Here is a 13,265-nt window from a genome sequence, read left to right as displayed (position 1 = left end):
CCCACTTTGGCCTTTTGTACCGGCCCCACGTGACCCGCGCGGCCGGCTCTTCCCTGCTGCCCCCGCCCCGCCCTCCGGCCTTCCCCGGCGCCCGGCCCAGCTCTTCCCGCTCCGCGGCCGCCTCCCCCGCGCCCGCCGCCCGCGCGGCCCCCTCTTCCCCCTCCCACCCGCCTCCCTCCCGAGCCGTTCCCGCGCCCTCCCCCAGGCCGCCATTCCCTCGCGCCGCCACCCCTCCCCCCGCGGCTGTTCCGCCGCCCCGCCTCCCCTCCCCCCGGCCGGAGCGCACTGTCTCCAAGATGGCGGCCGTGTCAGTTCGGGGCATCTCCGCGGTCCGGCCCGGGGCCCCGGGCGCCCGGCGCTCTCCGCCCCCGGTAAGTAGCCGAGGGGCCGCCCCCCGGCCGCCCCCGGCCGCCGAGCCCGAGGCCGAGCCGCCTGGGGACCCCGCCCCGCCGCCGCGCGGGCCCGAGTGGCCGCTGCAGGCCCCGCCGCGGCCTGCGCCGCCTCCCGCTGCTCTGCGCCAGGCCTCGGGCTGGGGCGCCGCGGCCGCCCCCTCGCGCCCGCCGGGCGCCCGGCGGCCTCCAGCCCGCGGCCCGCGCCCAGCGCCCGGGCCCGGCTCCGCGGAGCGGGGAGCCGCGAGGGGGCGGCGGCCAGGCCGCGGGCGGGCGGGCGCGCGGGCGGGCGGCCGGCCGGCCGGGGCTCCCTCGGGGCGCGCCCACCGTCCGGCGCCCGCGGCCCCGGTGCCCGCGCCCGGCCCCGGGCCCGGCCGCGCGGCGCGGGCTGACAGGCGGCCGTGCGGGGGGCGCGGAGGGCGCACGTGCGGCGGCGGGTCCGCGCGCTGTCAGCCCGGGGCCGGGGGGCGGCGGGCGCCTGTCAGCGCCGACCTGCCCGGCGGGGCCCCCCCGACCCCGCCCCGCGCCCCGCGCCGCTCCCGCCGGGACCCGGCCCGGCTGCGGGGCGCCCGGGAGCGCAGACGAGCGGCGCTCGCAACTCTTTCACGTGATTTCATTGTTAACTTCGTCCCCGGGTTCCGTTCCCGTCCGGTGGGAGCCGCCGGGCCGCCCCCCGCGTCTGCAAGCAAGCCGCAGGCTGGTGCCAACGCCAAGTTTGTTGTTGTTGTTTTTAAAGTTTTTCTCGCTCTTTTAAAAAAGAGAGCGCGAAGCTGTGTCGGGGGTGGAGGGGGGTGGGGGTGGCGGGGAAGGAGGCCCGGGAGGACTGTCGGGAGCGAGGGGGCAGTTTCCCCGAGTTAGAGTTCAAGTCTGCAGGCGCTCTGCTCGCCGCAGACCCGGGGCCCTTGCGCGGAGCCGGGAGGCCGGCAGCGGCTGTCATTCATTCTCTCTTCTTACCTGCGGGGCAGGTGAGCCCGTGCGGGACGGGCCCAGCCGCTGAAACTCGGGCTGGAGCCGCTCCTTTCTTTCACCGCAGATTCCCCCCCATAATGAACTCCGACAATGCTATTATGATTTCTGTCCTCTCGAGACGCTTCTCACCCAAATGTAGCTTAGTTCTCTCCGGGGGGTAGCGGGGGGGGCGCTTTTCAGCCAGAGCTCATTTAAAAATTAAGTCTTGCCTTAGGTTTGAGTGTTTACTCGAGCCTTTTCTTTCTTATCAGAGTTAATAGTACTATCGGTTTCCTCGCATCTTGTTAAACTTTTTGAGTTCAGTGGCACTCTTTAAGGAAGGATTGTGCGAGCCACTTTAAGACATTGTTTATGTTGTAAAGGCTCCTCAGAATAAGAGTTCTCAGGAGCGTTTAGGTAAGGTTAAGTCTATTTTTGGAAGCAAAGGAGTTATAGGGTTCATTATTTTGGTGATTTTTTAAAAGATGCAAATCTTTCGGGTTCTTTTGTTTGAAAGTGTTACTGACTTTGATCGTGGAGTGGCAGCGTCATGTATATGCATAATGTTTGTGTTTTTTTTTCCATTAATGTTCACTTCAGGACAACAGTCTTGAATCATTATGAGATCTTCTCTTTAGGCTACACACAGGCAGTATATTTCACCCCTCTGAACTGTACATTTGATATGTAAATAAGTGTACGTTTGAACCTAGGAATTTCCGGGCCATTCTCATTTCTAGTTTCTCTATCTGTAGATTGGTTGTGAACATTTTGACAGTTGCTGGACTCTCTCCAATATATTGAATGTTACTAGGAGAAGCTATCACAGCATGTGATTCTTAAAATCTGAATGAAATTGGCTTATTTTAAAATTCTTTAAACACTTTTCACACTTGACTATTTTCATTGTTATTTTGTTTCCATTTGGAACGTATGTAGTAATATTGTACGTAAAATATGAACTGTGCTGTGTGTAAATTTTGTTTCTTTTACTAGGTGAAACAGTTAAAACATTTTCTCAGTGGTTTTTTGCCTTTCTTATTGACTGTTTCATCCAGTCTACATGTCTGGAATTTTGAAAGATGAAAGATTCACTCTTACTTGCATTGCAGGATTCTTTCTGCTGATTCAGGTAACTTGTTGAAGTTCTGATTAGTTTGTTGGGGAAAGCTGTCAAGGACGAGTTTCAGTTCATAGCCGGGTGAGTGGAGATTGTGCCGAGCAGGATAGCCAGCACCCTCTGGTTAGTTGTAGCCTGAGGTCATTTATAGTGCATCTCATCTTGTTTCCTCATCATTCATCTTTTTTCCTTTTCTTTGTTATCCCAATGGTTTGCACACACGATTGTTTTGAACAATAATGGAAACATGTTCACACTTTTACAGGTGCTCAGTGAACACTTGCTGTTGGAGTGCTTTAAAGGCTAGGATGCTTCAGTTATAATTTATTTATAAAGTGGACCTTGATAGAAAGCTGACTTTGTTTTGTTTTTCAGGCATAAGATGCACATTTTTCTGCTGGGAATGAGATGTTCTTGAGTTTTTACACCTTTATGAAGAGACCCACATGTGGTGCTATTGAGAAGTTTGTTGGGAAGTTTGAAGACTTTGCAGATAACAGGTTGTTTTGATTTCTAAAATAAAAGTGGGGAGGCCTCTGTTTCGTGAAAGGAGAAAGGACTGAGGCCAGGAAACTTGTATGCTATGGTTAACTGGTTCCCAGCCTCCGCGAATGGTGTTTTCCAAGGTGTGAAACTTACGCAGCATCAGGATAAGGGATAGCGACTCTATGGATATACAGAATCCTTCACCATGGTAAAACTCGCCAACCCGCTGTACACGGAGTGGATTTTGGAGGCCATCAAAAAAGTGAAGAAGCAAAAACAGCGGCCTTCAGAAGAAAGGATATGCAATGCAGTGTCTTCATCCCATGGCTTGGATCGTAAAACTGTTTTAGAGCAACTGGAGTTGAGTGTCAAGGATGGAACAATTTTGAAGGTCTCAAATAAAGGACTCAATTCCTATAAAGATCCTGATAATCCTGGGCGAATAGCACTTCCTAAACCTCGAAACCATGGAAAATTGGATAATAAGCAAAATGTAGATTGGAATAAACTGATCAAGAGGGCAGTTGAGGGCTTGGCGGAGTCCGGCGGCTCAACTCTGAAAAGCATTGAACGTTTTTTGAAAGGTCAGAAGGATGTGTCTGCATTATTTGGAGGCGGTGCTGCCTCTGGCCTTCACCAGCAGTTACGATTGGCTATTAAACGCGCCGTTGGCCACGGCAGACTCCTTAAAGATGGACCTCTTTATCGGCTCAACACTAAAGCAACCAATGTGGATGGGAAAGAGAGTTGTGAGTCTCTTTCCTCTTTACCTCCAGTGTCACTCCTTCCACATGAAAAGGATAAGGTAAGAAGGGCGTGCACATGAGTGTTCCCAGAGCTGGGGATACAGCATGCTACAGAGCCACATTTCTAGGATGTTCAATAGAGGTTACATTGGGCATTCAGGGCCCTTTGTGGATAATCACTGCCTGGCTTTTTATTGGTGAAATCTAGGTGTGAGAACTCAATAGATGTGATTGTTCTAATACTTTGACATATCTGATGCCTAAGATTTCAAAGTGTAGAGTATTGCTCCACCTAAAAGAACATGCTTAGAATTAAAAAGTAACAAGCAACTTTAAAACTGTTCTGAAAAGTTTTTATAATACCTTCCTGCTGAAGTTGCTGAGCAGCCAAAGGCTGGAAACTCTAAGAACCTGTCTTCTTCCTTTCTTCGTTTTCTTACTAGACAGGAATGAGACTGATTATCCTGACCAAAGCAGTGGCAAAGCAGATTTAGTGATTCTTATTTCTGCTGTTTGTATTCTAATTTTTGGTCGTGTGTTATTTTTTTGCATGCAATGGAGTCCTAAACGTTGCTTATGACAGATGTCGCTGCATGGGTCGGGAATACAGTAGCCCACGTCGCTGAAGCTCTGGGGAGTTGGGAGTCGGGGCACAGGCCCCTAGTGTGCTGGGTGTATGCAGTTACTTTGTAGAGCTGGAAGATTCTTCCTAACAGTTAACCTTGGCCCTCAAGTAGGTATTCAGGATGGGGAGAGTTGTTAGTAGCTCCTTTTCACGTTGACCTGGAGTGAGAGCTGTGAATTTACTTCCGGGGCTCAGAGTTTCGGTTCGTGGGGAGTGGTGGTGCTTTAAGGGTGTTGCACACCTTGGTGAACGCCAGCAACACCGTCTTCACTTTGCTGAAGACCATGGAGGCTATTTCTAGCATGTTAACAGTCTGAAGTTAATAACATTGAATGTATTTTAAAATATTTGAGGATTGATCTAGATTCTTGCAATTAATAACCTGCCAGTAGATTTTTGTTTAAATAGCAATTGAAAATGAACAGTTTTTTTGGATGAAAGTTTTAGAGATCTATTTTAGGGTTCCGTTTTCCCTGTGGACTTTGAAATAGAAGCATTATCTTAACTGTTATTACCCTTAAAATGATTCTAATGGAGTCTTGAATTAATAGGCAGTCCCATTCATAACATGGTTCTGTACCATCGGAACGTTCATTAAGGGTGTATTGAAAATTCAAGGCGGACAAGGAACTGAAATACTTCATTCTGCAGTTCAGTGCTGTAAGGATTGTATGAATTGTTTCTTGATCCCATAGCTGAAGTTAAATGAAATAGAACAATTGATTTCAATAACCGTTATCAAATGATCTCTAGGTTTACTGCCTGGAAATGGGAAATACTTTATAGTTTAGAATGAAATCAGTGTCACATCTGTGAATTGGGTATTATAAATTCTTGTTAGAACTCCTGAGTGCTTTAATTTCTCTTGCTTGGATTAGGTATTTTAATTTTAAAAAATGTTAGCCATACATAAAATGTCAGTTGTCATATCTTTTTTTAAAGGTAGTCGATATAGTACAGTGTAGGATAAAACTGAGTCTTACCATCCTAAAGTTGTAGTTTTGAAGGGACTTTTGAAAACCATCTAGTTCAACAGCCCTTATTTTACTGCTAGACCTTTGCAGTAAATTTAATCCAGTAGAGGTCTGCTGGCTTGCTTTGGTTAGAAATATCTCTTGGCTACATAACTTATTTATTATACACTATTATAAACCAAAGTAACTGACTGTGGAAAAATTGAGTTTTGTTGAGTAGATTTTTGTGTATTTTTACTGGTCTGATTGGGAAGCCAGTTTATGGTAGTTGTCTACACAGTTAGGGTTGATGAGATCTGTTATATATTTTTTAATAGGAGTCTTATTTTCAGGGGTTAAATTTTCTGTGTGACTTTCTCCAAAGATATGAAAAGCTCACATTGAAAATCATAATGCAGTTAACTTCAGGGCGAGGAATTATTTCTCCTATGAAGAGATTATGTTTGTTCCTTTTGTTGTATTTAACTACTTCTTGGTTTTTAAAAAACTGTCCAGTCAGTTCCCATTTGGAATTGATTGATTGCTGTTATGAACCTAGATGTTCTTTAAAAAATTATCCAGATTGTATTTGATAATAGAAGTAATTATGAATGCAGCAAATAGTTGCTGAGCGCCTGCTGGGGACCGGGTGCTCCGCTTGGAGCTGCAGTGGCCTTACCTGCTGTCCGCAGGGCGGTGTCCTGCCGGTCTGCGCGGCTGTGGCTGAGAGATCGAGTGCAGGGACTGGAGTGGCCTGAGCAAGTTCCCCTTTACTTGTTTCTGTGTCAGCTCTAACCTCTAATTTTTTCTTTTTAATTGTGATGTTAACCTTTGGAAGGAGCTAAATCTTAACTTTTCAGCAACTGAGTGGTTTTTGCTTTGCTCTGAAAGTGAGATGGCTGTGTACAAAAAATTTTGAGAGTTTTTGTGAAGACACTTGAGCTAAAGTGTGTTTTCACATTGATAAACAGGAGAATCTGGAGATACTGTGATTGAAAAGTTTTATCCATGTTACAAGGGAAATTTCTGTGCTAACTTTAGGGTGTGGTAGTTTATGGTGAGTTTGTTTAACTTAATGATTTGTTTATACTGGGCGCCAGGCATTACTTTACAGCCACACATAAGTTAACTCGTGTGATCCTCATGCGGTGCAATGAGATAGGTGCTGTTATTTTACAGGTGAAGAAACTGAGGCATAAGAGCTTCAGTAACTTGTCCAAGTCTCAGATATATTAGGTGACAGACAGGGCGAGGTTTTGGCCTTGGGCGTCCTGGCTCCAGAGTCTTTGTCGCAGAGATGCCTGCTGCCCCCTGAGAGTCATTGGGCGTCACGCCTGTCACTGCGTCGGGCACAGTCGTGAGTGTTGTTGGTGTTAACTGCGAGGCACAGGGAGGAGGACATGTCCCGAGCTCCCCTCGCACTGTTTGCATCCCTTTCTTCTTTTTCTGTCATGAAATGGATTCTGAATTTGATTTCAAACCAGCAGTAAGAATGTAGCAGAAGTAAAAGATTATGAATAATTTAGTTTTGTATACCTGAGATCCATAACTAAAAAATAGTTTGGTCTATGTGACTTTTTTTTCCCTTGTTTTTCTGTGTGTATTAATTTTCATTTCAGATGGCCCTGGAGTCTTCTGATTTGTAGTTTGGGGTCAGTTGCGTGGCTATAATAGAGTGCTTTAATTTGGGACAGAATGTTGCTTTCCCTTGAATTATGGGCTATAGGTGGAGGTGGTGTGTGTAACTGGCTTATAGGTGGAGGTGGTGTGTGAACTGGCTTAAATAAGAACTTCCACTTGCAGATTTCCTTTTTTTTGAAATAGACATTCCTGTAAGAAAATTTGTTCATTTACTTTTATTAATTCAGTAAGTGTTTAGGTGCCTACCACGAACAATGCATTTATGATTTAGGTCCTGTTGGGGATTAAGGCAGACAGCATAGAAATGGGCAATAACTTTTTTTACACCATTGTTTTAGTTCACAAAATATAACTTTTAGTTTGTACATTCACTGTTTTTTTGTGTAACAATTAGGTGTGTGAATCTCTTGAGAAAGAATAAGATATTTCCTGGGTGAGGCTAATTATTACCTGAGATTTGAATGGTCCATTAAAAGAATTACTTTGGACACTGAATCTTGGAAGGATCCATTTCCCTTTCAGGAATAATTTCCACCTTCATTTCAAATTTCTGGGTTTGTTTTATACGCAGAACAATGTACTTGAATATCTTTATTTTATGTTCCATATTACTGATCCAGAAAACTGCTCCTGTGGTGATCAGCCAGATGAGGAAACTGTTAATCTGTGAAGTATTGTGGAACAGAATTATATTTTGCTGAAGCATTCAAGTTGGGAAGGGAAGAGAAGATACTGTCAGCCAATGTTATTGTTTAGGTCATTACCCAGCTGAGTGACTTGGAGCCAAAAGATTAAATGATAAATTGCTAGCCTTCTAAGATAAGTTGTATTGAAATGCAGTAAACTCTTAGTAGAGTCCAAACTATTCTGTGTAACTGGAACTTGGCATTTTAAGTGCATAGAATAAATGAGGCTTTGACAGGAATTTGATTTTGATGTAGAGATGCTGACTAGAATGGAAATATATTTTCAAGTTAGGACAGTTACGAATGAGAGTTTTGATTTAGCTATTTGGAAATGGCCTTAATCATAAAATTGTTTCACATTTTATGTGTTAGAATAGTGGATCTGATAAAATTGTTTATAAATGTAAGCTTGGTAATGTTTTCATGTATTTTGTTGCTATGGTACTTTATAGTAATCGTCCATGCTGTTAAATTCAGGGGTGCGTTCACTGCTTGGCAGAATGCTTGTCTACTTAAACATGCACACACATAGCAGATACCAGAAATCGAAGACGCTACAGAAGAGTTGAGATGACATAAATTAGTAGTAAAAGTGGAAAAAGTTCTCAATTTAAAATCCTTATGAGAGCATGCAAGCAAGTGTATTTTATAGTATAATTATTAGGAAACTCTTTAAGATGCAAGTTCTAATTTTAATTCTGTGGGAGAAGGAATGGAGGATAATGACAACTGTATCAGTCTTTAAGTGAAGAAGGATTACTGTAGAGAAAATTATCCTAACCATATGTTGCTGACTTTTTTTTTCAAGTAATGGCAAGGATACAGCAACGTGAATATTGTAGATTTTGTAATGTTACCGAGTTTGCAACTGATTGATCTCAATAATTGTATTTTCTTACATTATAGTTAATTACATTAATTGTAATTACAGTATTGTACATTTTTACATCATTGTTTATACCATTTTTGATGACCCTTAAATGTCCAGGGTCCTGAGGAGAAGCTGGCCAGAAATAAAAATTTGTTCCTAACAAGTCATTGAGGTGTGTTAAATATAAATGTGTGTGTGTGTGTATGTTAGTCGCTCAGTCATGTTGGACTCTTTGTGACCCAGTGGACTGTAGCCCACCAGGCTTCTCTGTCCATGAACTTCTCCAGGCAAGAATACTGGAGTGGGTTGCCATTCCTTTCTCCAGGGGACCTTTCCCACCCAGGGATCAAACCTGGGTCTCTTGCATTGAAGGTAGATTCTTTATCATCTGAGCTGCCAGGGAAGCCCTAAATATAAATTTGGTTAATATAAATTGACTTTGTCTCAGCAGACTTGTTCTTATTTTTAAAAAAAATTAAAAATAACTCAGACAGAGGTATGTTTGTGATACAATATTTATTTAAATAGTCAGTTGTACAGATATTTTTTGGTCTTCAAGTTAGCCTGTGAGCTCTGTGTGCACTGGTTGTTTTCAACCCATGATATACCCTGAGAGAAAACTTGAGCCACTAAAACAACCTTTGATTTAGTCATTGCTGATCAAAACTTCTACACTCAGCTACTTGTTGAGTCATTAAGTCGTGTCAGACTCTTTGCCACCTCATGGACTGTAGCCTGCCAGGCCCCTCTGCCCATAGGATTTTCCAGGCAAGAATAGTGGAGTGGGTTGCCATTTCCTTCTCCAGGGGATATTCCTGGATCAGGGATCGAACCTGTGTCTCCTGCATTGCAGGCAGATTCTTTACCATGGAGTCACACTTGCTAGCACTTTGCTCTTACTTGGGCTGCTGCTGCTACTGCTGCTAAGTCGCTTCAGTAGTGTCTGACTCTGTGCGACCCCATAGACGGCAGCCCACCAGGCTCCTCAGTCCCTGGGATTCTCCAGGCAAGAACACTGGAGTGGGTTGCCATTTCCTTCTCCAATGCATGAAAGTGAAAAGTGAAAGTGAAGTCTCTCAGTCGTGTCCAACTCTTAGCGACCCCATGGACTGCAGCCTATCAGACTCCTCCATCCATGGGATTTTCCAGGCAAGAGTACTGGAGTGGGGTGCCATTGCCTTCTCCGCTTTCTTGGGCTAGCTTCTTCTAAATTGATGAAATAAATGGAAGAAATTAAGGAAGACATCAGATAGTACAGCAAATTGCTTTGGGAGTAGAGACTTAGATGATCTAACTTCTTTCTTTGCCCTGTATCAGGAGGCCAAGGAACTGAAAGCAGTTGCTTATAGAAACTATTAATAGGTAACATTTGTTAAGGCCTAACCATGTGTTGGCCACTGTTCTGAGTGCTTCAGCATGTACTTTCTTATTGAAGTCTCAGAAGAACTTTACATGGTTAAGTTTTATAGGCATAGTATATTTATATAATAGCTATTTAATAATACAAATTTTCATTATGGCATCTCATAAAACACCAAATGGAAGATACATGTATGCCAAATATATTATCTTCTTTCTTATTCTTCTGCCAGTCTTTTATTCAGTTCATCCAGATACGTGGGCCAGCACTTTTTTACATTGTATTTAATGTTAATACTACGAAGCAGATAGATAACAGAAACGGTGTAATGAATCCGGAAAAAAAAAATTGTATCATTCCAGGCCTCTTGCAGTTGTAAGACTCTCCTTCAGATATTTTTTTCTCTTGCTATGTAGAATACTGGTGAAAGTATAATTACACTGACCTGGTTCTTAGCTGTGTGAAAGGACTGAATCTGGGTGCCAAGTTTGCTGGTTAAACCAGAGTTAAAAATTTTTTTTCTGGTGAACTGAGAAATGTTTTTTAAACTTAAAATGCTTTTGAAACTTTTTAAAGAATCAAATAAATGTTACGTATGGGAATCAGCTGTGAGCCTCATTCTAGTAAAGCTGTTTACAGGTTGGCTGCTCAGGGGTGGAGTCAGCACACCCAGGGTCTGCAGCAGGTGAGTTAAACCTGCAGCGACTTCACCTTCTGCTTCTCCAGCTGGGGTAGGATTTGGAGTCCTTTGGCTGCAGCTGGTGGAGAAGGAAATGGCAACCCACTCCAGTGTTCTTGCCTGGAGAATCCCAGGGGCAGAGGACCCTGGTGGGCTGCCGTCTTTGGGGTTACACAGAGTCGGACACGACTGAAGCGACTTAGCAGCAGCAGCAGCTGCAGCTGGTTCCCAAGAAAATCTAGGTTTTTCTTCTGGGTTTTTCCTTTGACAGGAATGTCAAAGTTCCCAACAGATGGCTTTCATCAGCACTTTACATAACTCTGTAAATTCAAGTCCAAAGAAATACTTTTGGCTTCATTAGGGAACAGGTGAAGAAACAGTTCATAGCATGGCACTATTTGGTTTAGGGTTGAAATTAAGCGTGGAGATTACAGGAGTGTAGCATTTAGGTTTGCAGAATGCCATTCTGGGTCAAAATAGTTTTTAACTGCTAGCAATTACAGAAAAGGACCTGCTGTGAAAAAATAAGTCTGGCTGTGTAGTGTTGAGTAAGTTGTATTTTTCAAGTATGATATATTTTATATATTTATTTACATTTTGTATGTTTTATATTAATTTTTAATTAAATGTTTTTATTAAAGTATATTATTTTTATTTTGAATAATGCATACAAAGTATGGATAAATTCTCAGGAAGAAAAAGAATACAGTCATCTGCATTTTGTAAAACTTGGAGCCAGTAGCCGTCTTGGATAAGGATGGTTCTAATCTTATTTCACAAACAGAGAAGCTGAGGTCCAGAGAGGTTTATGAGTTTTGTTTAATGCCACACGGCAAGTTAAATCACATCTGGGGGATGTGATCAAGCCCTTCTCAGTTCTGTGCTTTTTTCATTAGGCTGTAGTACTGCTTTATAGTTTTAAGAGAGGAAAGACTATAAAATAACATTGTTAGAAATCTCTTCTTTGATGGAAACCATAGGATGAACCCTGGTGTAGAGAATTTTGTTGGTTTTTGTAAACCACAGATACATAAATCTGCTTGTTTCAGTTTTTGAAGACTCTGGAAAGTTGAACAGGTTTTTTTGGTGGGGGGAGACTGAAGAGGAATTAGAAAGTTTTCTTCTGTTTTAGGTAAATATATTATGAGAACACGTTCAGTTCAGTTCAGTTGCTCAGTTGTGTCCGACTCTTTGCGACCCCATGAATCGCAGCACGCCAGGCTCCCTGTCCATCACCAACTCTCGGAGTTCACTCAGACTCACGTCCATCGAGTCAGTGATGCCATCCAGCCATCTCATCCTCTGTCGTCCCCTTCTCCTCCTGCCCCCAATCCCTCCCAGCATCAGAGTCTTTTCCCATGAGTCAACTCTTCGCATGAGGTGGCCAAAGTACTGGAATTTCAGCTTTAGCATCATTGCTTCCAAAGAACACCCAGGACTGATCTCCTTCAGAATGGACTGGTTGGATCTCCTTGCAGTCCAAGGGCCTCTCAAGAGTCTTCTCCAACACCACAGTTCAAAAGCATCAATTCTTCAGCGCTCAGCCTTCTTCACAGTCCAACTCTCACATCCATACATGACCACTGGAAAAACCACAGCCTTGACTAGAACATGTTAAACTACCCTAAAACTGAGAGATAAAATACTCCTTGAGTTTTGAAAATAATGTTCACTTGCAGTTAAGTCTGATTTTCAGAAAGTCATGGATGATGATTGAGTGACTTGGGTAGTTGGTTTGAACTTAAAATATTTAAGACTGAGATAGAAAGGGAGGGACAAGCCTTTCTATTATTAACAATTAATGAAGTAATTTTCATTAAAGGCATAAATATGGTTGGCCTAGGAGTGTATCGTCTTATGTATACGTAGTATTTTGGTTCTGGATTTTATAATTGTTGTTGTTCAGTTGCTCCGTCTTAACTCTTTTGCAACCCGCGTGGGCTGCAGCCCGCCAGGCTCCTCTGTCCATGAGGTTTGTCGGGCACGAACACGGGAGTGGGTTGCCGTCTCCTTCTCCAGCAGATCTTCCTGACCCGGAGACAGGACCTGCGTCTCCTGCCCGGGCAGGTGCATTCCTTACCACGGAGCCCCCAGGGAAGCCCTGGTTTTGTAATACCAGGAAACAAGACTTTACAGGACAGGCAACAGACAGCAGGTCATGTTTGTCTTTTTCGGTTTTTATGATCAACACATCATCTCTGCATTACTTTCACTTTGTTGTAATGGACTAGAGAGTGGCAAATGAAAGTTAAGATCGGGGACAGTGCCTTATAACACCACTGGATAGGGTAATATGGCACTGTTTGGTTCGGGTTGAAATTCAGCATAGAGACTATAGGAGTGCCACATGTAGTTTTGCAGTGGGTGCAAAGTGGTGTTGGAAAGCTTTGAGAGGAGAAAGTGACTGCTGTAGAAAGAAAATCAGGCAGCCTAAAAAAACGTAAAATTGTTGTGTGTATGAAAGAAGACAGCTGCTTCCTTTACCTGTTGTGCAGAAGAGGGGTCCGTGTGTGTAAGGTGATTTTCATGCTTACCCTGTAGGCTGCCCTTCCTCCAGGGAGTAGGGACTGCAGTTGACCCGGAAGGCTGCTGTTTGGTGTTGGTTTTCAGTTCTCTCTGCTTAGGAGAGCACAGGTTTGTCTTTGTTCTTCCTCACTGGCTGCAGTGAGGCACTTAACTCCTGAGTTTTCTAGAACCTATAACAGAATTCCTGAAAACATCACTGCATCGTGTGTGTGTGTGTGTGTGTGTGTGTGTGTGT

At 44.1% G+C, this 13,265-nt stretch overlaps 1 protein-coding gene across 4 annotated transcripts in view; it reads left to right on the top strand.

The window, feature by feature from the left end:
- Nucleotides 1–256: 256 nt before the first annotated feature.
- KAT6A (lysine acetyltransferase 6A) overlaps nucleotides 257–13,265 on the top strand; it is a 108,786-nt gene continuing 95,777 nt past the window's right edge. For 2 of the 4 annotated variants that reach the window (XM_061404584.1, XM_061404582.1), the window contains exons 1-2: nucleotides 257–371; nucleotides 2,833–3,748. In XM_061404584.1, coding sequence (XP_061260568.1) covers nucleotides 3,149–3,748 — 600 coding nt within the window. In that variant the 5' untranslated portion in view covers nucleotides 257–371; nucleotides 2,833–3,148. The other 2 variants (XM_061404583.1, XM_061404586.1) reach the window with 2 other exon arrangements.

The sequence above is a fragment of the Bos javanicus genome, chromosome 27, assembly GCF_032452875.1.
Source record: "Bos javanicus breed banteng chromosome 27, ARS-OSU_banteng_1.0, whole genome shotgun sequence".
NCBI classification, from domain to species: Eukaryota; Metazoa; Chordata; class Mammalia; order Artiodactyla; family Bovidae; genus Bos; species Bos javanicus.
This window is presented reverse-complemented; position numbering and strand designations above follow the sequence as displayed.